At 38.8% G+C, this 26,240-nt stretch overlaps 1 protein-coding gene across 3 annotated transcripts in view; it reads right to left on the bottom strand.

The window, feature by feature from the left end:
* Positions 1-7,599: 7,599 nt before the first annotated feature.
* EGF (epidermal growth factor) overlaps positions 7,600-26,240 on the bottom strand; it is a 59,844-nt gene continuing 41,203 nt past the window's right edge. For 2 of the 3 annotated variants that reach the window (XM_054066309.1, XM_054066310.1), the window contains exons 18-24: positions 25,773-25,889; positions 24,625-24,756; positions 19,976-20,126; positions 17,614-17,778; positions 14,056-14,158; positions 10,517-10,619; positions 7,600-7,915 (exon numbers count right to left, since the gene is read on the bottom strand). In XM_054066309.1, coding sequence (XP_053922284.1) covers positions 7,692-7,915; positions 10,517-10,619; positions 14,056-14,158; positions 17,614-17,778; positions 19,976-20,126; positions 24,625-24,756; positions 25,773-25,889 — 995 coding nt within the window. In that variant the 3' untranslated portion in view covers positions 7,600-7,691. Of the gene's footprint in view, positions 8,003-10,516; positions 10,620-14,055; positions 14,159-17,613; positions 17,779-19,975; positions 20,127-24,624; positions 24,757-25,772; positions 25,890-26,240 lie in introns of all 3 variants that reach the window. The other variant, XM_054066311.1, reaches the window with a different exon arrangement.

Below are 26,240 nucleotides of genomic sequence, written 5' to 3'. Positions count from 1 at the left end.
GAAAAATACATTCAGCTTCATTATATTTCTCAGATATATCCACTGTCCATTAGTACAATAGTATAATCTGTTCCATTAAATCTTTAAGTTGACTCACTACATGCTAATGTAAAGACAGAAAAGCACAAACATGCATACAAAAGAGCATAAAGCATTGCAAAACATCATACTAGAATTTGCAGTTTCACACATGGAAATAATTGAAGGAAGAGCTTACATGAATTTATGTCATATGAAAGATGATCTTGATTTGTCTTCAGGAAGCACTGTTCTGATGAACCATTGCCCTTAACGCCGTTTCACCATTTCCTCTCCCTCTTCTAGACCATTTGCAGAACAATTAAACTGCCTATTTAATTCTTGTTTTTGTGATGAGGAGATCTGTAATCTGCCAGCCACTGTCATTTAAGGTGTTTCCTGTCCTTCTGGGCACTTGTTAGGCTTCTGTGTTTTTGAAGAAGCAGACTGTGAATGTTTCTTGTCTATGAACAGCATGCAGGATAAATGTAAATGCTTGGTTGTGTACTAAATATGACCCTTCGATTTTGCAGATGGGAAGCAGAGGGATTCTATATAGGATACAAAGCCATCTAAACATAAGACTGAATGACCTGTAACAGAACAATGGATTGTGAAAAAAGTATCAAAACCAAACCAGAAGAAAAAATACACATTAAACTGGAAAAAGGTGAAATGTGAAATCCATCCCTTTTCTATAAACACATGTGGAAAGAATAATACCTAACCCTTTTATTCTTGGCTTCTTTCCTCCCCCCCGCTTTACATTCCAAGAGAAGATCTGCTAACTTTTGGCCGTATTGTTTCTCTTCTGTTGTTTGCCAGTATTAGTGCACTCTAGCACACATTCTTTCCTTAGACTTCAAAACGTATATCTTGGTAGGTCTAACTGTTTAAAGAACCCACCCACCTTCCCTCCTTTGCTCATAGCAAGCTGGGTGGTATACAGGGCATTCATATACCCCAGCTTACACACTATGGGTTTGGTTGAATTCTTTAATTGGAGAGACACTTGAACCAGACTTCACACTGCATGTCTTGTGTTATTGTAGATCAGAAGACCTCGCATTGATACGTTCAAATGTTTCTAAAGTTTCCTTCATCCTAAAACATACAGAGGCAAACATACCTGTGTTTTTCTTATTGAAGCCTCCTGATGCAGAGCTTCTGTACTTTTGTTCTGTAAAGCATTTCTAAAATCTTAGATCTGGATCTGCTTATCATTACTCATACAAACAGGAGAATTCACCTCTACACAAAAGGTTAGAGGAATTTAACAGTTTAAGTTGGATTCAATGGTAAACCGCCTCGAGAGAAAGGGCTAAGTTTTACCAAAAAAAAAATCAGTTAATATCACTCAAAAATAAAATATTAAGTGAGTTAGGGTGTGCAGTACGTACTCTTTGCATACAATAGTGTGTAAATAGCATTAGATTTAGATCTGATGTGAAAGAATAAACATTAACAACTATGCTAAAACTGCATCCTCTTTAAATAGGTCTTAATCTGTCTCTGGATCAGCAAGAAATGCAAGTCTCGATCAGATTGATTCCAAGTCCAATGATTTTAATGTTAACTTTGTTTATAAGATAAGCCCTTCTGTGGCAATATCTTTCAGAGATCAAGAAACATGCCACACTGAGAGCTATCACAATATAGGTAAGAATTCTTGTGTCCTCTCACTCTCCTCCTTTCTGTTTCTTTTTTTTAGTTCAAGTGGGGAGGAAGCTTGAAAGGACCCACTGAGTTATTTGCCTGATGCCACTCCCTGAGCAGTGGAGTGAGGAACAGAAATATGTATTCCTGATTTCTCAGTACCACTCTATAACTTAGCTGCACCCTCAGCCACAAAGCTCTGAATTTGTATTTTCAGGGAATGTTAGAAGGGATGCAGATGAAGGGTGGGGAACCACTCAGGATTGGTTTACTATTACATCCAGCCACAAGGTACATCATTTCCAGATCCAAACACCTCAGCATTTGGTAGTGCTCAGCTCTGGGGTTATGGTTCACTTACTATTATGAAAGGGGGCTCATAAGGTATTTTGATGTATGCACTACCTGCAGCTGATACACATTATTAGATATGAGAAAGGAGAAAAGAACTATCATGTTTATAACATAATAAGCAATAGCGGGTGCCGTGTTAAATATCTCAGTATCCTGAAGGTGGTGCTTAGCACGTTACTGGGTTTAGGCAAACAAAATTCTCTTAGAGGTCAGAAATCATTGTAGAGTGATTAAAGATACAGACAAAGCCAAAAGATGGACAGTTAATACCATGTTTAGGCTCTCATTTAGGAGATTTTGCAGGGGAGTGTTACTTAAGAGTAATTGCCATTGACCATTGGAGAAATGAGGAAAGATACTATAATCTTACGCAATCCCAGTTTTGGGCTGTTCCCTTGACCTGGATTAACCTTTTTCCTTTTATCTCTATTTTAATTCCAAATGCCTCACTGGAATACTACTGTATCCAAGTCTGTACTAAAACCTTTAATGAGCAACACTAAGGTCAACGGAAATAAGTTTGAACTCTATTATTATTTCATACAAATACTGTAGGGATCCTTGAATCTCCTATAGTTATTAGTGATTTTGGTCTCCAGTGAGATGTTCAGCATCTGGCTGTATTTAGTTTATTGATTTCTTTTTAAAATGGTTCCCTTTCATGAGTGATTAAAATACATTTTTCTTCTTCTTAACTCTTACTTTTTACAGGCTTACACACTGCACAAAGGCTGCACAGAACTGAGCCCAATTTTCTTTTGCAAACAAGAATTAAACAGCAAAATGACCTTTAAAATCATATCTATCTCTTTCTTGACTGAAAAAAGGATAAATTCATTTATAGCACACTTTTACTACACTCACATAATGAGTAACTACTGTCAAGAATAATGAAATATCAGCTGTATATTGTCTCCATTTATTAAAGAACACTCAAATGTATTGTTTTGTACAATCGATATTAACAATGACAATGTCCATTAGAATGTGCACACTGTTCTGTAGGCTGAATACAGCATATAAAACTTACTGGTTCCAATCAATAGAATGCCAAGAGCTGCACAAAAATTGCTGGGTCATGCAACTACGGTGATATTAAGCCAGTTGTTTTTGTTTTAATAAAACTTTTTTTTATATAGGCGTAAGTAGATAATTCTTTTGTAAATTACTACATATTCTTTTTATTGTTTGCATCATATTAATACCTTGGGGAATTATTAATGCACCAGGACTCTAGCTGCCCTCTTTCCAGTAACTCACATAGAAGTGAGAAACTGACCTACATTGTATTTTGACTTACTTTTGAAATCATTCTAAATTGGTTTGGATAAAGGCCATGTGGGTAAGGGCAATATAGCTACATGGGCTGAAAACTGGCTGGCAGACAGGATCACACAGCCCATAATGAGTATATGGTGAGGGTCAGACTCATGGGGCCAGGGGTAAAATGGACGAGACTATCTGTGAACTGAAGTTCCTGCAAGGCATGTGGTATAAAAGCTGGATGCCTGGAAATGTAATAGTGCTATGCAGCAATGAGTGTAAGGGAAAACAAGGGTCTAGGACTCAGATGTTCCTAAAATCAATCTCAGAGACATACCCTAACTTCTTACCTGGAAAAAAGTCAGCTGTCAGACAACAGGGTCTTGATTTATGAAAAGCAGAAATTCCTTCTAGGATTTGGTTTAGCTTCAGCTTGTATCTAATAGAATTAAAGAATCAGAACCCTCCCCTCCAAAAAGAAAGCAGGCAGGGAGAAGACATTTTGGTTGTAACACCTACACTTGAGGGGGCAGATGTGACAGTAGCCAGGATCCTTAAACAAAAGGGCTTCTGCATCCTTATAGATAATTATTGCAGCAGTTACTTCAAAAGTCAAGTTCCAAGGACTTGAAATTGCAGAATAGTGAGAGCACCTAAGGCTGGTTAGAAGAGACTAAGGTTTTTCGTTGTCCTGAATCTAGTCCACCTCAGTACTCAGGAGTGCCTGAAAGTTAATCCCATGATGAATGGCATTTACAGAGTTGGCTGTTCCTGGTCCACATCAAAATGGGCATTAAACAGCAATAAAAAAAGACCAGAGGAATGTGAGCCAACTTGGGCTATCACCCTTGCAGATTGCGTTTGGGGTGCATTCCTAGAGCTCTGGGGGATGCTTCTAATGCCAATAACATCTTTCCTTTTCACATCCACAAAGATAAAAGTAGCAAGTTATCAGGGAGCACCAAGTGTGTCCTGAAGACTAACTGAACAGTGTAGGCATCACTCTTAAATAACATGAGATAAAATTACCCTCAGTAAGATAAAACCACAATATATGTGAACAAAGCAGAGGCTCACCCTGATCCTATTCCAAATATTATTTTTGCTTATTTCCTAGAAGTTTTTTAGAAATATTTTCATCCTTAAAGAGATTACCAGGATGGAAAAATTTTGCCTGAACAGACAGACTTCTGCAAATCTACAAGGCTGCAAAAGGGACTTAAAGTTAGATGTGTCATGCATTCCTATGACTACGAACTATTGCATTGCCTATGCTTATTATGAACGAGCATGAATTATTCCTCACTTACTTTAAAATGAAAATATGGCTTTAAAAATTGAAATGTCAATTTAAATAAAACCATAATTCACTAAACAAAACAAACTCATTTTCTCCCTCTTTAGAACTGCCCAACAGTTTCCTCACTTTGGACTTGACAAGTTTTTTTCACTCCATGTGTCTGAATTCCTCTTTTACAGCACAACATAGCATATATTAATTTCATTTTTTTAAATCTGAGTGTACTAGTAGAATTTGAGGTCAATACTGACTTAGCTACTTACCCAGAAAGTCTCATAGTTTTTAAAATTTTAGGAGTGTTTCCATATCTGAAAGAAAGTTAGCCAAAAAATCTGAGAATCGACTGAAATTCAACCATTTGACTTCAACTGATCTGCACTAAAGCAGAACATATCGTGAAGCCATGGATACTATTTCTAGTCAAAAGAGTAGCAGCATTCATAACAGAGCCATATAAATGTGCCCCCCAAAAAAGGAGTCTATAACTTCTACTGGATTATGGGGGTGTATAACTAAAATAATAAATAAAAACTTACCGTATTCAATTTGTGATCTACCTGTGAGGTGCAGAAGATAATCCTCATTAGTATAGATCTTCTGAGTGGTGAAAGGATACCCCTTGATATCTGCACATGCTGCTCCAACACATTACACACTGCAGCTGTACAAAATCAATGGAGTTATCAACAAACATGGCATGGGTTAACTGAAAACAGAATTTAGCATTATCTTCTTTTAAAATAAGAGGCACACCAGGAATCTTTTTCTATTTTATTTTATAAATCAATAGCTTTATAAACATACAAATAAACCAAATATATTATATTTGTGTTGAAATATCATCTCAAGGTTTTACACTAAGTATTACTTGAAATCCAGAGCTGAGTTTAGGAAAAATTTAAAATTAAAAAAAACCCCTAATTACAAAGACATATCAGCACCATTTTCCTATCTTATTCTGCAAAGAATACTATCAAAATTAAAATTAGATCTTTAGTCTGAAGGAAAGCAAAGTAAACAAAACATGGAGTGGAATACAAAACTAATTTGTAAGGAGTCTGAAACAGCTTTGTTTAGACAAGATTCAAAGTTACGAATTTTTATTTCCTTTGAGTGGAAAAATATGCAACAAAATGTTAACTGCCATTCAACACAACACTGCTTTTAAACACACAAACTTATTTCACTAGAGAATCAAAGTGCAGGGGTCATTTTACTGTCTAGCTCTTCTGGAAATAAAATGCTTTACTGAATGAAGACCTCTGTAGCTGGACTCTCTTCTCATCAAAATACACGAGATAATGGTGAAACACCAGGGAACCCAAACTAGAAGATTTTAACAATGCTAATGAAATTAAAGTATACTGAACTTAAATAAAATTACTAAATACTAACGCTTCAACTCAGTGTTTGCCATCTCTTGAGTACAGTTCTGCATGCTGACTATCCTCAACCACTTCTCCTTCCATGGAAGCACTCTTGTTGTCACTCACACAAGAGAATGCGTCTTCGTTGCTGCTGGTTCTGAGTAACCTCTGGAAATGCCTGTTTTACAAGTTTATTCCCAATTCAGTGCTGATGTGATTAGAAAAAAAGACTCAACAATTCAAAACCACCAGCAAAAGTTACTTTAGAAAATAAACAAATGAGTGACAACTCTCTACACAATAGAGCATTATATTTATTGTAATTCAGACACCTTGGGCTCAATGTTCTTAATGTAATAACATAAATCAGAACTGACTCTGCAAAGTTACTCAAGTGTTTAACTCTCTTGGACAAGAGGTAAGAGCCCTTCAATAGTCTTTCCCATCAATGGCCTACAAACCTGGCAACCAAATTACAACATCCCATACCTTTCTGGCAGGATTCTAAAAAAACCCAAAACAAGATAGGAAGCACACAAATTGACAGTATTTGCTACTATTACCCAGCTAGTGAATTACAAGAACCACTAGTGGTGGGCACTGTAAAGAAGGTGTCCAATACTTGTAAGCAGCAGGCTTCCAAGACAGAGGACTGAGAGCTCTCCTACAAACAAAATTTTATTAGTACTATAGCTGTTTTCCAGATACCTTCAAACCTTCCAAAAACAGATTAGGGAGTCAAGAAAAGAGGTAAAAATCACTTGAGATGATAAACAACTAAGTTACAACTCTGTATACATCAGAGCTTTATAAGCAAGTTAGTAAATAACTGGAAAGGAACTGTAGCTGTTGGAAATCATGTTGTTTTCCAATTGATTCCATGGGATTTATCAGGCAGCACAAATCAGTTACATGGAGGTCAGTCCAAACTGAAGTGTTTTTTTGTTTGTCCCACTCCTCGTGTCCCTTTGGAGCAACAACTGGTTGGAGTTCTTCCCCCACACTAAGTCCTATACAGTGGCATTGCTGCCAGCCACGCTTCTGAGGCGCAAGGACCGCTCCAGCGCACGCTTCTTCACAGGGCTGAAAGCAGACTCAGGCCCATGTGCTCACAAACTATTGTCCAGCCCACCAAACCTGAGAAATGCAAGACCTCATCTGATGTGCAATTACAGAGGCAGATACAAAAATATCTCTGGTGAAGTCCAAGAAGTTAGACTGGTCTGACAGCAGCACTGGAGAAAGCCTTAAAGTGTACATGAATGATACGTTAATAAAATGATTAATTTTTAATTAATTTTCCTGTATTATTTTCCATTCCAGTTTCTCTTCAGTTGTGTTTGTGGCCTATTTTCTAGGCAGTTTTCTGGACTCCATGTGTGTAATAGCTGCTACTTGCAACAAACTCCATTAGAAAATACTTCTCTCTGACAAACCACTTACTAGACTGTTTTCTCCTCAGTGTCCTTTCAGCAGGCAGTAAATGAAGTTAGCAGCAGTGACCCTTAAAGTGATACTTATGGAGTATTCATACAGTCCTTACAGTAGTTCTTCCAAGCAGACATAACAGGGAAGGAGTGGCAAGGGCATCTCTGTTCTGTTTCGATTTGTGGGTTTTTTTCTAAAGCAAATTTTAACAAAAAAAAAAAAGAAAGTTGCTTCAGTGTTTTCTGAGTTCCCATTCTCTACTGACTTCATCCTTCCTCTTTTTCCTGTTCAAACCCAGGCTGCTTCTAGTCTGGTTGCATCAGCAGGCTGGCTGGGGTGAGTCTGCAGGGCTCCGGTTCCTGCAAGGGGTTGGGGTGGATGTTCCAGGGAGTCTGGGGAGGGCTCTTAACTGCTGCCAGGGGCTGATGCAATTTCTCACAAACAGGAACCTCTTGTTGACAGCCTTGTTCTTTCTCCTCTTCTGCCAAAGTCTCTGCTGCTTTGTCATATGTTATAGGCTGTTCTTCCACTGGAGAAAATGGATATGTATTACTGAAAGCCATTTAAGAAGCTTCTAAGCTAAAAGAAAGCTAATGGCAGCTTTGAGAGAGGAAAGCTAGAAATGGAAGCACAGAATTGAGTTGAGAAAATTACAAAAACAATTAATGTCAATATAACAAAAAAGAGGCAAAGTCAATAACTTGCTTCAGATCTTAAGAAATTACTTGTTCTAGGCAAATTTCACGGTTTTCTGTTTTAATATACAAGAACAGGAAAATGCGTGCTCATAACAGGCAGACCACCTGCCTGGCAAAATTAAAGCCCCTGCTTTAATCAAAATATCTTAGAGTTATTCACTGGCATGGTATAAGAACTTTCTTTAATATATTAGAAAAGACATCAGAGTATTTACAGTCTTGTTATCTAAAATGGTTGAATGACTTCTGCTAAAGTTTTCAACTAGGAAAAAATCAGGCATCCGACATAAGATATTTCTGTTCCAATAGCTGCATCTGATAAAACTATAAATGAAAACAAAGCCTCTTAATGGGAAACATCAGGCTTCCTTCACTGGATGATACAGTTCTACATATGTTCACAGTAAAGTCTTTGACACCGTTTCTCATAGTATTCTACTTGAGAAACTGGCTTCCTGTTGCCTGCACAGGCGCACCCTCTGCTGGGTAAAAACCTGGTTGGATGGCTGGGCCCAAAGAGTGGTGGTGAATGGAGTTAAATCCAGTTGGAGGCTGGTCACCAGTGGTGTTCCCCAGGCTCGGTACTGGGTCCAGTTCTTTTCAATACCTTTATCAGTGTTCTGGAAGAGGGGATTGAATGTACCCTTACTAGGCTTGCAGATGACACCAAGCTGGGAGGAAATGTTGATCTGCTGGAGGGTAGGGAGGCTCTACAGAGGGGTCTGATCAGGCTGGATAGAAGGGCTGAGGCCAGTGGGGTGAGGTTCAACAAGGTCAAGTGCAGAGTCCTGCACTTGGGGCACAACAACCCTGTGCAACACTCCAGGTGCAAGGAAGAGTAGTTAGAAAGCTGCCTGGCAGAGAAGGACCTGGGGGTGTTGGCTGACAGCTGACTGAACATGAGCCAGCAGTGTGCCCAGGTGGCCAAGAAGGCCGATGGCATCTTGGCTTGGATCAGAAATAGTGTGGCCAGCAGCACCAGGGAAGTGATTGTTCCCCTGTACTGGTGAGGCTGCACCTCGAATACTGTGGTCAGTTTTGGGCCCCTCACTAAAACAAAGACATCGAGGTCCTAGAGCATGTCCAGAGAAGAGCAATGAAGCTGGTGAAGAGGCTGGAGAGCAAGTCTGATGAGAAGCGGCTGAGGGAACTAGGGTTGTTTAGTCTTGAGAAGAGGAGGCTGAGGGGAGACCTTATGGCTTTATCACTGTCTACAACTGTCTGAAAAGAGGTTGTGGAGAGGTGGGTGATAGGTGACAGGATGAGAGGGAATGGTCTCAAGCTGTGACAGGGCAGGTTCAGATTGGATAGCAGGAAAAACTTCACTGAAAGGGTTATCAAGCACTGGAACAGGCTGCCTATGGAAGTGATCGAGTCACCATCCCTGGAGGTATTTAAAAGACAGGTAGATTAAGTGCTTAGGGATGTGATTTAGTAGTAGACAGGTACGGTTGGACTTGATGATCTCCAAAGTCTTTTCCAACCTAGAGATTCTATGAATATTAGTTCAACCATGTAAATGTGAGACATATTTTCTACTGATGAATAAGGTGACTTTGCAATGTATATCTAAGGATAGGATGGGCAGTTTTGAAAATCTTGCAAGATGCTTGCCCGTTGAAGTACCCTCAAATATCTGTCTTTGCATATTTCTGAATGAATAATGCAAACCGGGTTCTCTAGTAAATTCTCTAGTTAGAAGCTATATATGGTAAATAAGAAAAATGGTTAAGGGTATGAATCTCTCTCCATCATTCTCGTCACCTGAACAGTTAGGAGATTCAGTTGCTATCTATAAGGCAGCATTTCCTCAAACTCAGACTGTTCCATCTAGTAACCTGTGGGTCATGGAAGCCCAATGTGCCTCTGTGTTCCCTGCTGCCTGTGCATCAGAGATGAAAGGCACACATCCTTCATTCATTTCATCTTTGTCTAAGCATCAAATGTTCCCCAAGCAGGCAAACACCTTGTCTAACACAAAAAGCAGAACTGCATTTGCTGCTGAGGTTCAAAGGATTTTTGAGGAGATCTGGACTCTTCATGTCATGTCAGTTATCCTGGCTGAATGAATAAGGACTGTCAAGGTATATCTTCCTATGGATATACATTCCCCATTGATATGATGGACATAACTCACTTGCTATGAAGCAAATCTGTGAAGTTCTATATAAATGCAAAAATATGATATTATTATCATGAGAAGCGTCTGGCTTTTTATGTGTGAAAGCACTGTTGTGGTGTAATTCTCATGAATAATCTGCAAAGTAAAGGACTGAATGGTCTCACAGCAGTACAAACATGGTTTCTGCTGTTCACAGCAGCTGTAAATGGGCCAGAATTATAGTTTTGATTTCTCTGTTTCCTCTATGAGCTGCTGCTTCTGCTGGTACAAAGGTGAGGAGAGATCTAATAAGGAAGGAAATCCTACTCACCATATTCTGAAGGACAGGCAGGATGAGGATCTGTTGTCTCACACTCAATCAGATCAACCACTTTAGTCTCCAGAGAACTGTTATACTCCTTAACAATCACGAACTGCAAATACATACAATATGAACAAAATATACAAGGCCCAAATGAATATAAAATGAACCAGTTTTCTGAAACCCAAGAGGTAAATTAGATGGGCCACACACTCCAGTCACAGCAGAGGGAAAAAAGGTCATCCTGACTTCTGGGACTACCCTTCCCCTGCAGATAATTAAATATTTGAATTGATGACAGCCCTGGTCTTTCTCTAGAAAGAGTGTGGTCCTGGTCTAGTAAATTCTCTTGCCTTGCAAATCAGCCTTTACAGGTACAGAAACAAAAGTACATGAAAATCAACCCCCTCCACAGTACCGAGGGCCGCTTTTAAAGTATGAGGAATATCCACAACCAGACAGCCGGAAACCCTATCAGACACAAGGAAGGAAATGAATCTCCCTTTCCAACTCTCAGCACTACCTGGAGTGTGCAATTCCATCCTCCCACAGTGACAGTGGAAGTGGCACCTTGGAAGCAGAAGGCAGGATCTTCTAGGGGAACATGATGAAAAGAGCAAGGGGAAAACAGAAAAAAACAGGAATGGAGGAAAGCAATGTGAAGCACTGTGCTGAAATAGTATAGAGGGAAGAGGGGAATGCAGGAAAAGGGAGAAGTTTAAAGATCAGAGACAGAGAGGAAGAGAAAATGTCTCTAAATAAGACGTTCCAACAGAAGAACAGACAGATTCGGCGGTTCAAGTGGATAATTGGTGGATTTATGTGGATAGATCACAAATGTAGCAGGTGTGACTATTTAGGCATCAGTTCATTTACATAAAATCCATAGGCTTACAGCTGCTAGTCCAAGTATGACAGACCCCGGAAGAGATTCAGATACATAGTTCTGCAAACTGCCTTTGACTGTGCAAAGCAGAACACTTACTGCATTAAAAGTCTTGGAACAACATCAAAATCCAGGCATGTGCAGAGGTTAACCAAGGCTTACATATACCTGGGACAAACCCAGCCTGGCTTATGAAACTTTTAATCATACAAAAAAATATTCAGGCATACCTTCAGCTAAATGTAGCCTCATTTGGCAGTCAAGGGAAAACTGAATTACACTCAGACGATTTATAGATATAGTTTCAGTATGATGATAACTAGCAATTGATGTGTGTAATAGTGTAAAAGCTTGTTATTCTCTGCATTAACCTAGGTGGGCAAGATCAAGAAATTCTTTGCACTCCCTCTCCCCAGCCTCACAAATGAGTAGAAGCATTGTGGTCTACAATGGGAGTGAATTTCATGAACTCTTTAACAGCTAGTATGCACATATCTTCCAGTTTCCATACTAAGCCCTTCTTCAGATTTACTAATGCTGTGTAAATAAATAGGCCTCAAAAATATATTCCAGTACTTTAAGTGTTGAGGAACCATAGAGTTTTCTGTCCCCAACGTAGTACAATCTCATTTTCACATAAAACTCCCCAATAATCCACTTTAAGTGAATACTAGAAATGGACAACTTCTTGCCACTTTTTGGCAACTCTACAGTTTCTAACCTGAGTTGATGGATGAATGAAGCCCCAGTGAACTTGACACTCAATGGCTGCATCGGCACAGAGAAAATCACATGCAAGAATCCACAAGAATTCATTACTGTGTAAGCAGCAAAATTAGCAAAGTGTCAATGATTTCCTCCTCCAGCCTCCAGCAAGCCTTTTGCAATAAATTATTAGTGTAACTGATGTCTCCTTGTGCAAGAACATGTGATGAAATTTAACGTGAGTGTGTAATAGATAGGTACATTGGATTTGGTTTTGCTGATTCAGTACATTGCTTAGCTGTCTAATTAATCATACTTTCAGCAAAAACTTCATTGACCTTTGCATTAACTGTGGGGACAACAGCAGGTGGAGACAGAGCTGATGAGTTGCCAGCCTCCTAGAGCATCACTCCCAGGTAATGAGCTGTTCTCAGATGCAACAAATGTTCCTGATTTTCTCTGGCTCAGATATTTTGCAAGCTATGCTTTTTGTCTCTGCTGTGAACAAACGATGACATCACTGTGTTTCAGCACCTTTGGCGTCCAGTACATGGAGGAACAAAGTAGTGGTAATAAAAGGTCCACAGAAGTGTGCAGTTGACCAGCTAAGGAACAAGATGTTGTAACCAGGGTTAAGTTAATTCAGTACTCCCTGCAGATGCTTGATAGTCTGTTTCAATGGCTACCCATTCAAATTCCGCCAGACGCTCAATCTAAACCATTTGCCAGGCCTTCTTTGGGTTAATTATAAATCCTTAGATTTGCACTATGAATATGAATACTACATATACTCATGCCCTGAAACACACACCTAAGTAGACCAAGGTCATCTCTTTGTGGACTCAAAGATTTGGAGCAGAGTCAAACTTCAAGCAATTTAAATTCAAATTCTTTACTGGCTATGACTACTACACACATGTTCTTGGACCTTTTCAGCTACAGTCGGGTGTTTAAGGTTTTAAAACCTTGCAGTAATATCTATATAAGAAAAACGTGTGCAGTTACCCCAGTGAAAAGACATGCGTTTCACTAGAGTTTATCACCAACTCTGTACAAGCATAAACTCTTCCATCAGTTTTTTCCTCTGGCATCACTGTGCTTGTTTTGAAGAGTGTATGATGCTACCCGGACAAGTATCGAGATACCTGCATAACAGCAGCTTATTTACTGCTGAATGATACGCATGTGCAGACAAGCTCTCAGGCTGAATCATGCCATTCTGAGAAAGGAATTTCACACTGGGCAAAGAATTAGGCACAGATGCCAATTATGTCACTTTTGCCAAATTCAAGTTTCAATTACTGTCACTTTGCAAGGTAGTGTCATTTTAATGGCAGTGATAATCAAGTCCTTAAATCAGATCATACAGGGCCAGATTCTCTGATGCAGCTTCAAAGACATGAACAGAACCAAGCCATTACAACCACATCGTGATGGAATTTCTACCTACACCAGTGCAAAATGTGTATTTTACATGCCTTCCCAAAGTGCCTGATAACATCCTGATTGTTTTTCTTTACCAGACAGCAGCCTCTATTACAAAGACGTGTAATTTCATCAACACACAAAATAAAGTTCAACATCTCATGTAGCACACACAATACTCCACTCCCAAGAAGCCTTTTTTTACGGAGGGCATACTTTTCTGTGAAAATAACTCTGTGATATGCCATGTCATAACATTGACATTTCCTCAATTTAGAACACAATTCTCCAACTGTTGTGTTCAAAGCTAACAATAATACTGGCTAATAGTTGCAATACATCCAGCCAGCTGTGAACTTTGAGGGATAACAATGAGGTAAGATGAACTAGGGTTCACAGCAAAGCACTTGATGACTCTAACAGTTATTTAATGTATTTAAGATGTGAATAATTTGATGGATAATCTCAAGTGGATCCTTAGCACTCTTTGATCCTTCCTGCTTCCCTCCCCACTCCACATTAATATAGTTACCCGAGACTTGTTGCTAGTAGGTGTCACGTTCTCATTGTCAGTGTGGCTGCTGGCATCTCTTATTGCTTCTGCATAGAGATTCTTCTTATAAAAGTTTTGACTTCTGCAACAGAGCAAAAGCTGTAATAGATTGTTTTGGTTTGGGAGGAACAGATACTGCTTCCTTTCACACATTATTCTACAGGTATTTACAGAAGGGACATATTTTTTTTTTCCTTTCTTGGTTTGAAAGGATGTATTGCTGTCAATTACCACACAGTGTTTAAAACAAATAGCTTGTCATAAATCGAAGTTGGTAAGAAGTGAACAAATGTTTGTTCTAACGTGCCATGTATAAAGGGTCATTCATTTGAAAAAAACAATGGGCCTCATAATTTTAACTACCTCCTTCCATTTTCTTATATTGCGCTATTTAAGATACCTCTTACAAAAATGTACATTTCAGCCACTACAATGAAAACCATTGTGGGTGAATCTCAATAAATAAAAATCTGACTGTATTTTTGTACACCATTAATAATTACAGCTATGGAAGTCACTTCTGGATTCATCTGTATCATTTATGAAAAACAACAGTTTCAGAAATTACTATGAAATAAACAAACTGAAAGCCTCAAAAAGCTTGGAACAAAGGCATTTCAAGAAAAAAGCATGACCAACAAAATTAGCTAAGGGGAAAAAAAAGCCAAGAGTAAAACCTGGAGTTGGAAAAGGATACAAATACTCAGCCCTGAGTGGTCAGTTCCATGAATTCAGAAGTTATTTTTGTAGTTAAGCAGCAATCACTTATGAGGCAGTGTGAAAAGCCAATATAAGCCCCAACACAGAAAACACAGTCATAGGAAAATTAGCTCATTTACACTGCTTGAGATCCAAATCAGTACATCTTTACTGACTTTATGCATGTTTTTATTTCTCCTAGACATCAGCTAACAGAATTAACATTATGTTTTTCAAATTCCAGAAGTCTCAAATGCTAATATCCTTTTACTCGATATTTAATAGATATACTAAGGAAAGTAGGAATTTTCCTTTTATGTCTATACCACATTCATATAGTACTTGGCAAGGTGCATCTGCCCTAATTATCATATGATGCTTCCCTCATGAAAATACAATGTATATTAGAACATATATTATATTAGAACCTAGCTCTCCTATGGATTTTCTCCCCAGATTCTCTATAACAAATAATTGTCTCCAGTGGATCATAAAACTGGGACTAGTGTTGCTAATACAAAGACTGAGATTAATTTTGCTAATAAAAAATCAAATAGGTGTCAGATCTGAAGGTATATCCACAGTGCAGAACACTGAGAAATAAGGTAAATTATTCCAGTTTGACTTTTCCTGACACTGTGACAAGGCTGATGTCCATGTTTTGTCACTTGGATGTGCCTGTTCTGTATTGCAGATCCTAGTGCTGACAGAACTTGATCCCATTACTCAAGAGTTATAAAATCCTGCACAGAGATCACATACAGGCTTGGTCCTCGACAGGACGCCCTGCTCGAGAGGATCACTAATTCTACTTCTTACTTTATAGTATGCAGAGTAACAGATGTCAGATGGATTTGGTGGGCACACGTGTCTTCATGTACGACAGAGCACAAGTAGGCAAGGCAGGGAAATCTAGTTTCTGAGCACAGGCAAGAGGCCAAGAATTTCTCAATCCTAATCCCAGTCCTACTGTTAATTTATGCATGGTCTTGACCCATTGAGGTGGAAGTATTATGGGTGTTAAATCTGTGGTTCTGATTTTCATAGTTGTTGATGTTGTTATTGAAAAAGAGGTATATCCTTTCTTTCCAAGAAAGATGGGAAACTTGACACAGTATACAGTCAGACTGCATAAACTTAACATTAAGGATAACATACTGGTGTTCAGCAGACTACAGTCACTGAACAAACCAATAGAATTCTTTGGTATTCTTGGCCTTCAGTTCACAGACTTTTCAAACTGACATGTGTAGATCTCCAAAATAATTTCCTCCATTTAAATGGAGATAGGCATTCTCCATCACAGAGGAAGGAACAGGACTATTACAGACTTAATTGGTGCATTTCAAAATACAGTCGACTATGTGAAAAAGCAGTATAGCAATTTCAACCCAAATACTGGTTTCCGGACTCCAGTTAAATAGGGATTTTAGATCACTGGTTTCATTTTGATCTAGTTAGGTTAGTAATAGCTGCAGTTCAAATTCAGTCAAGCATGTAATTGAAAACTTGTTGTTGAGGTAGTTATATTGATCAAATGCATTTGGGAAGAAGGAAAGGCAAATCAGGGAGAAATTACAAGAGGGAGAGGAAGTGAACGGAATAAGTATCTTCACACTTTAAAACCAGCCATATTCTGGCTGCTTTTCATGATGTATGTGGGAAATACAAGAATTTCACAATTCGTCTGTTCTGTTTGTATCATTCAACAGATTAGTTTCTGAATCCCAGATCATGAGGAAAAAAACAGGCTGTGTTTAACTTTAATTACAAACCTCTACCATTAGCTAACAGAAAATAAGAGACCTGTCAGCTTCTCTAGTTTTATGGACTAAATATGCTAGAAACTATTAAATAAGAATAAAAAATATTAACTTCCATAGTTAGCTTCTTTTGTGGCTCAACTTTTTATGCCTAGAAGAGTCTGATTTTAAAATTAACCTAAACCGCAAACAAAATGCCCTCACATAGAGGGCAGGTCAGCATGCAGCAGGAGACTCTTGATTTGGCAGCGGTTTGGTTTTTTGTTTGTTTACTTTTAAATATGCATTTAAATATGCATTTAAACAAGATCTTCTGAGAACAGTTGTCTGCCAAGGTCATTGCCAAAAGCCTCTAACTTATTAAATGCTGAATACTATCCAGTCCAAGGAACAATGATGACATTTAATTTCACATCAGACTGAGTTCTTAAACAGTTACTGTAGGGACTGTTTTTGCCATGAGAAGAATCCCAAACCTGTACAATTTGTTATAGCCATGGAACATACCTGTGCCTTAGGCTCACATCCCTGATCTTACTCTTTCTACTGACAGGAACATTGCTTTCATTTTCATTGCTGGAGGCATCACTGTGGAAGTTTGCTGATGGAAGGTCAATGTGCTGCTTTTCTCAATGGCAAAAAACCTTTCAGGTGCCATTCTACTCTGACAGGGAAGCAAAATCGAACTAATGGGATAGCTAGCAGAGAAGGGTCAAACTCTGCCACGACAGTTTCAGACATCTAGAGCTCTTAAAGCTCTAGAAAGACCTAAATATCGTGTTTCTGATCTTTCCCACCAATGCAAGTCATGTCTCCGATTCAAACCTAGTAAGATCTATTCCTACACACACACATGTCACTCTCTAATACGGGAATACCGCAGGCAAGGCTTATGCCAGAACTTACTGAATTACTCATAGATCCAATTACTGAAAATAAATGAGTAGCAAGGATGATATGGTCATTTCCATCAGCTGAGGAACAGTTCATGTTTTTCACCATGAGCCCTCTATGAAAGTCAGTAGCACCTTGATCCCTGTGCCACACGTTCACCGAGTGTGGTTGGAAGCACTACCTGTGGCAGTGGGCAGCCAGGGACCCCAGCAGGAGAAGGAGGACCAGCACTGCTACACACACTGCAATGGTGATATTCCGCATCTTTGCCCGCTCAGCATGCTGCTGCTCCCACCATTCCAGGTCGCTGAACTGGCACCGCTCCCCGACGTAACCTGTCACACAGCTGCCAAAAGGAAGTGAGCACATTCGTAACTGGTGGTAGAGAAAAAAAAATCCAAGATCATCACTTCAGTCACCTTGTGAATTGATTTACCATTGGCAACTGCTACAGAAATATCTGTTTGAATTTAGTACTGGTGAAGACAAAATGACTTTAAAGGAACAGCTGTCAGAACCTGTAGAATTCAACATAAAAAGATTTTTTTTTTGCTGCAAAGCTATTGAAGGTAAAGAATTATACAGAGAGATTATAATTTCCAGATTCCAGTGGGTAAAGAATAAAAAAAACAATTTTCTCCTAAATCCTACTGTGTGATTAGTGTTTCCCTAAGATTTTTAATTTAACTCTTTGCAACAGCAAGCTTCCTTTTCTTTGTTATATGCAATAAAGGAATTACTTATATTTTCAGAGTGATTTGGTTAAGGGAATAAAAGTTTAACCTGAATCCTTACTTTAAAATAAATTCAACTAAAAGTGGTTTTAAAAAAACCTTGTACAGGTTATGAATATCTTTGTAATTTATTTGTAGTATAAGCTTCTTTGGTAACTAGTTTTTGTTTATTTGTTTGTTTTTAACACTGTAAAACCCAACATAGAAATATCTTATCAGTGCATGAAAACCCCAAATCAAAATTACTAGAAAGTGAGAAATACGTCAAAAAGCATTTTGGCCTAGTTTTACCACCCATTGTGAGAGACATTAAAAGGAATTAATAAACATAAAAATTGAAAAGGCAAGTCAATTCACAAAAAACAGCAATGTAGGCTCAAACGCTTCTCACTATTCTTATCGGTCTATTTTTTTGCAAGTTAAAAGAACTAAACAAATAAACAAAAGAATCAGGAAGTGACCTGCAACAGCTTTTACCTAATGTCCTGAAGATGTTATGCGAACATCCATTATTAAATCAGGCATAACCACTTTCATTCTGTCACAAATTAGCATGCATATATGTTGGAAGGCAGAAAAATGCTAATTATTTAATATAAGATCACAATAAATTCCAAACGAGCCAGCAGATCTACTTTCTAGTGGTAAGAGCTTTTACTAATGAAAATAAAAATCACATTTGGCATGTGAATTCTGGATTTTTGCTAGCTAACAATTTTCCATGACTTCGTTTTGGTATTTAACATGTTACAGCCTACATGAATGAATGCTGCCATCTAGTGAGAACTCAGCAATGTGAGAATTCACAAGTATCCCCTCACAATCTCTAGCCCTCAAGAACACAGCTAAGCACGGTTTTTCCTTAAATTTTACCCTACTTCCACTTTCAGAACTGAAGAATACATACATACATTCAGATACGTATTATGCACTATCACCTAGCAAATAAAAGAGAAAATATGTTATCCAACTTGAAAATTCTGCAATTGTAGACTCTTCAGTTTCAATAGGAGGAACTCAATGAAGTGAAAGAAGATAGTTTTCAATGCCTCTAAAATTTATACTAAAAATTCATAGCAAATACCAGAGATGTCTCCAGTCACTAATGGTTTTGAAGAAATAATTATCCCATGGGTTAAGCTGCCACATTGACCAGGCCAAAGCTGACTTCTGGAAATATGACATTTGTCTTGCTTTTATCAGTAACTGTATTTGGGAAATGAGGAATTAGGCTTCAGGAAAATATCAACAGGAGGAAGGAGATCTTTGAGATCTTTTGGGATTTCATTGTTCCTCTTCCTGTTTTCAAGAGGACCATCATTTTGTACCCTTCCTGCCAGAGACCAAAACTCTTCAAACTGTAAGGGAAGATGCTTGACACCAGACTTCTCCGTGGTCCCAATAAGAGAAGACAGAGGTGTCCTTTTCCATCCCAGCGAGGGCTACACATGAACTGTAAGGCCAACAGGGAGGTACAAGTCAGCACGCTACATACATGAGAGAGAGCAAGTAACTCTTTCATAAAGCCATGAGCCTTAAATATTTAACAATTTATCTCACATTTCCAAAACAAAGAATCAAGGGCTTAGGGAACAAATCCAATCCTACTATTATTTGAAATAGATAGGAATGGAGTGACCACTTACAGAAACTTACAGTGATCATATACAGAAAAGAGCGGAGTCCAATGATAATTGCTAGTATGAGTGATGAACAGGTAATTTATGGACAAACACTTTACTATCTGCATTCAACTGAGCGCTAAGGATAACAGTCATCAGCACGGACAATACAAATTTCTGTACTTACTTGCAGGCGTAGTCTTGTAGATCAGAAACATAATTGCACACTCCACCATGGAGGCAGTATGACTCATAGGAAGGAGGGCATCCTACAGTATCAGTTTGCACAGGCTGTGTAGGGTATTCATTGCTCACAACAGTGGGGGATACAGTAGATTCTGAAACACAGGATTTCACAAAGACATCTCAATCTTTTGACAGCACTGGCAACATGATGGTACAAAAGGGTTCCAGAACTTCAAGACAGGAAAGTAGATAAATAATTTAATTTAAAACAATTATTTGTGTTTTACGTATTTACCTATGCTGCTTGTCAAATTTAGGCACACAGAACTTTAGGTCAAAATACTAAATAAGCTTGTTTCTACATTTGCAAAGAAAGAACTATAGAGGCTGACTGCATTCTATCTATTTAGATACATGAGTACAGCTCTGAAGAAAAACTGCACTGACTGTCTATTTACCTATGCTTAAATGATCTTTGCAACTTATGCAGCTTTAGGTATGGTAAATCTATGCCATGTATAAAGTACCAGAGTCAGATCTACAGGCAAAGGGTGACTGGGTTTCAAGCACTTGGATCTCAAACTGAGAAGTTTTCATATGCAACATGTCATTCTTATGCAGATTATTTCTACTCTGCTGCCATCCAGTTGATTGCATCTTTGTGTGACTGCAGAACACTTTTTTTTAATGTTTCAAACTAGCTCAGGTACAAATAACAGAATTGGTGGGGAAGCAGGGACCTCTACTGACCCAGATATTCCAGGGTACTGTAGCCTGCCCTGAATCAGACAGTTACCTACACAGGTATCCAAACTACCTCATTTTAAAGGAAGGTCAGAACCACCTACATGGCAAAGAATTCCTACTAGCATGGCTTAGCAGAAATATGCCTAATAGCTCTCATACATTTATTGGATCAGTTTTATGACTCACACCAGTTCTACTGCAACATGACCTTCAATGACATTTGCTTTTTAAAATTTCATTTGCAGGAGAACTGCCACGGCAAAAAGCCTGAATGGAAAGGAATGAGTAATTTCAGTCAACTCCAGATGTGATTGCATTCTGCAAAGAAAATTTCAGCTTGCTAAGAGAGCTTATTAGGCAAAGAACTAAAACAATGTGTTAACACCCACAAAGACATGGGATAAGACTTACAGCTTAGGCACCTAGAAGGCATTATTTCTAAGTCATGCATCATATAACATTGTAATTTCCTGAGTGATTATTTCCTCTGAAACTATTGAATGTTTAAGTAACTGAGAAGGGAGTGGGGATCCCGTAGATGTTCTTTAATGAGACATAATTTCCTTTTTTTTTTTGCAGGTACAGATCTGTGACAGTCACACAATGTCCCCCATCATCATCATCTAATCATCACTCCAGATGGGGCAAAATTCACCCCAGTGGAGAGGCCTGACACAGGGAAAAATGATAAGCCACTCAGCTCGACATTTTCAGACAATACTGCCATTGAATTGAGACACTGAAATGAGAGCCAGATGGTCATTAGTTCAAACCTTTAGCAGGTCCCTTCATTAAATTAGTGATGAGATTTTCTAGAAATTTTCACAGCCTTTTTGAAAAATTACCAACTGAATCTGAAAGGGTCATTTTTCACAGAAAGGGTCATTGGGCATTGGCAGAGGCTGCCCAGGGAGGTGGTGGAGTCACCATCCCTGGAGGTATTTAAAAGACGGGTGGATGAGATGCTCAGGGACATGATTTAGTGGTTCATAGGAATGGTTGGACTCAATGATCCTGGAGGTCTTTTCGAACCTAGTGATTCTGTGATTCTGTGATTCTGTGATTCTGTGAAAGAGTAGCTTTTTCTGAAGAACTAAATGCATCTTAAATTATGTGCAGTTCTTGTGCTAGCCTGCAGAGATTGAAAAATGACGCTGACTGAAGTCACCTACGAAACAATTACCTCCAAGGAGCATCTACTTCTGCTGTTGACTGTAAAAGCCAATAGATAGGTGTGTCTTTACATTTTGACAGTAAAAATTAACATTGAACCTTAAAGTAGATCTTTCCAAAACAAACTTATAACTGGTTTCCTTAGCCCACCTCAAAACAGACTCCTAAAGCAATGCTACATGGATCCACAAGCTGCCCGCTGTGTCACTATACAGGGTTTTCTTAATTTCCTGGTATAACAATTTATCCAAGAGAACACTTATTAGTCAAGGGTCACTTCCATTTTGATCATCCACTCCATTTACTCACTGCAACCAATGACAGTTCCAGAAGCACCAGCAGCACATAAGCAAGTGAAGTTTCCTTCAGTATTTGTGCACGTTATGTTCTCTCCACAGGTATGAGACCCTGTCTTGCACTCATCAATATCTGTCACCCAAACAATCTGCAGTTAGAAGAATGAAATGCCTCAGAGCGTCATTTAAAAGGGCAGCAGTTGAAGCACTGCAGTATCCTAGCAGTAGGGAAAAACACTGAAGATCTTCCCTCTGCAAATATACCTTCATGGAAAATGCGGGAAAGAAACCAGAGTACTTTCTGTGCCAAGTAGTTACAGTCTCCCCAGCCTCTCAGAGCATATTTTGCTGCTGCAGAATCTCTCCACAGAAAGCAGGAACGAAAGGCTTCCCTATGAAATGCAATGAGTACGATAGAGTTGAAGAGAAGACTTTGTTTTACTAGGTATTTTCTCCTAGCCTTGTTAGTCATAGCTGGCACCCTGGTGGAGTACTGGAGTACTGTCAGCTGGCATTCTTGCATTAAGACAGCAGAAGGGTTTGGAAGCGGAGAGTTGCCCACCCCTGTGTCACCTGCCTGGTTCAACCTATGCAAAAAGTTTAGATAGAAAGAAAGGGTCAAGAAACTTACAGGTTTGTCCAGTTTATATAAATACTGAAATGAAGAAGAATTATTAAGAGAATCCCTGATTACAACAAGACGTTCTAGGTTCAGAGCCTGCATTAGGCTCATCTATACCTCTCACCCACATCCTGCTACACATCCTCTCCCTGCCTCCACACCTTCTCTAGCACAGCCCACAGAGGCAGCTCCTGCTAGGCTGGCACCTGCGTGGTGCTAAGTGGCTGAGCAAGCCCCACCAAAGGTGGAAACTTTGAAAAGATGCATGAACATACCAGAGTTTGGGAACCTCTGATTCATTGTACGAACAGCAGATTGTGCTACTTTAGGGAAACAAAATCACAGATCTACCGGCTCGATTTGTGTGAAATAAACCACTGGGACTTTTTCCTCCAGCAAAATTAAAAGGATCCTGGCCCAAAACAGCATAAGCACTTTTATAAGCAAAAACATAGGACCAAAATCGTTGCAGCATATTCCAGGAAATGTGATTTCAACAATACAACATGAACTTATCTTGTACCTCCTCTGGATGTACTGACAAATTTCTAGACACCGTGCATGCACACAGGCATCTAAAACTGAAATACAAAATCACTAAGTTACCAGTTTCTGGTTTTTATAGTACATTTCAAGTGATCAAACACAAATATAGTTTCCATTCTGTTTACATCAAAACAAGATCACACTATTTATAAAATGCTGTGAAAACGTAGCTTACCATATTCTGGACTTAAAGAGTTCATAAACATAACAGTTTTCAATAACAGTGGTAGGTATCACAATCATTCTAGCTAAGTAATTATATCACAATGAGATCCCAGAGCTGCATGGCAACATGCCTTCTAAGTGGTGCTGGGACAACAAGAGAAGCCCGTCACTTCTGTCTGCACTTCCAAACATCCTCAAAGACATGAGCTCTGGACCTCTGACTACTGTAGGCAGGATGACCTCCTGTGTCTGGTGCTTTCCTCATCCTTCCCATAATAAAGATATTGTTATTTTTCAATCACCCATATCTGTGTAGAAGAACCAAAGTCCAGCAAAAACTATGTAAGAATTCAAGGGGATTTGAATCAGGCTATAAAGGAGAAAGAAGAAAGGCAAGGACAAAAGAGAAGCCAAGACTCTCATAAAGCTCTGAACAAAGAGTGTGCTAGTCAAATACTGTGGGAGAAAGCTTCCTGTTCCTTCATATTTACTGCTAAAATGGGTTAAAAAATTAAGAAATGTAAAGAATGAACTAAAGACTTGACATTAGAACTGTATGGGAAAATCAATGGCACTGATTATTAACAAGACTGCAAATGTACTCCAGTTGTCAGTGTCAACACCTTGAACCTCACGCCTATTAAACCGACCTTGAATTATTTGACGAGTATTATGACACACTCAATATCTGCTTTCGTTTATATTCATGGCAATGATTTCCAATAAAGCTCTACTGCTTCACCCCCATTTCCCTCCTCCCCTTCGCTCTTTTTCTTTCTCTCTTACTGTAGCTGCTAAAAAGTGCAAACACTGAGAGGAGGTATTCTCTGACAACTACAGGCTCTGCATGCTGATCAGTTGCTGAAGTTGCCACACTTCAAACAGGAAGGAAAAAATCAAAAAGGAAGAAATGATAAATGGAACATACCTGGGAAAGCCATTGCTAGGATCCATGTACCTATGAGATTTTCCAAAAGGAACCAGAACACCTATTTTGACATCTTCAAACCTTGATGCAAGTCTAGCCCAAATCATAAGATGTCTCTCTTACTTATTCATCCTGCTCTGGCCCCCCAGACAGGGCACAGCCCTCTCACTTACCCATGCCATAGCAATGGACTCCATCTCCAGTGTAGCCCTCCAGGCATTTACAGACATAGCCCCCTTCTGTATTGATGCAGCTCGACACGTTTCGATTACAGTGGTCCATATTTCCAGAGCACTCATCAACATCTATGAGACAAAACAAGAAGGGACACATGGGTGATGAAACTATCAGGTAAATCGATAAAAAGAAATGTCTACATCATTAATCTCTCCTGAACTATGCTGTCACTTGTCATCTGTGCACCTGAAGCAAATGGGAAAATAAGGCTTTGTGTTCTTTTCTTGAACTTTGATGAGGATATTACAAAGAGCCCAAGACAGTCAAGCAGATACTTTCAAATAGAAACATAGAAGTTCTACAAATACCACTTGCTTCAAAAAAAATCCTGCTTGGAGGGAATGGTCATATTCAAAATTAGCCTTATATTCTTAAACGCTACTTGGAGAGAAACTTTGTTTCAAGAAAGAACCCATAAGCTTAAAAAAAAAAAAAAAAAAAGGTACTGCAAAGACAAAAAGTACACTTTTTCACATCCCATTTTCTGTTTTCCTTTCCGTAGCAACATAGACTCCTGTAAGCCTTCACGCTTAGCCACCAAATTGTTCTGTTTCTAATGCATTCCTGCCTTAGCCTTTATGAGAGAATAAAGTGCTTTCATTCATGTGGTATGCAAGTCTAAAAACTTAAAGACCACTCTGAGCAATCTGTTCTCTGATGTTAGAGTCTCTTTCTAGTGCAAGAAACAAAAGCAGTACTTTTATATAAACATTACATCAGAACTACTAATTTTTAAGAGACTCCTTAGTACATGCTTTCAAATTATACATCAACTATCAAGTCTATGGACTAAGATTTTATAATTTTTACAAATTTTACAAATTTTACGAATAAATTTATTATACTTCTATTCCTATTATCCTCGTTAATATTAACCAGATTAACAATCGTGACTAAGGGGAAAAAAAGCATGTGATAATCAGCCATTTCATCTCACATGTTCATCATCCCTTTCAAAACAAGAAATATCATTGACCTTTCTGTGAGGGCTCAGTGCAGCAGAGAGCTGCCAATGTAAGACAGATTTTCTTCCTCTCCCTCGTTCTACAGTTTTGCAGTAGGTTGTATTAATGTCTTTTATTACCATAGCATGATTTCCCCTTCCTGGTAAATCCTTTCAAACACTGGCATATAGCACCATCTTCCATCAAAACACACTGTGCATTGGTACCACATTCTAATGCAGTGCAGTCATCTTGATCTATAGCATAAACAGAAACAAAAACCACGAAAAATGCCTTTAAGAGAGATCAAAAGAGGTACTACATTTTAAAAAAATCAACAACAACCAAACAAAAACTAACAAGAGAACCATAACAAAGGGTCAAACTTCAAATCATAGCTCTCCAGGGTGAACAATAGAATCGTAGAATCACAGAATAGTTTGGGTTGGAAGGGACCTTAAAGATCATCCAATTCCAACCCCCTGCCATGGGCAGGGACACATCCACTGGATCAGGCTGCCCAAGGCCCCACCCAGCCTGGCCTTGAACACCTCCAGGGATGGGGCAGCCACAGCTTCCCTGGGCAACCTGTGCCAGTGTCTCACCAC

This window comes from Cuculus canorus, chromosome 4 (assembly GCF_017976375.1).
Source record: "Cuculus canorus isolate bCucCan1 chromosome 4, bCucCan1.pri, whole genome shotgun sequence".
NCBI classification, from domain to species: domain Eukaryota; kingdom Metazoa; phylum Chordata; class Aves; order Cuculiformes; family Cuculidae; genus Cuculus; species Cuculus canorus.
Note: the sequence above shows the minus strand (reverse complement) of the source record. Positions and strands in the feature narration are given on the sequence as shown.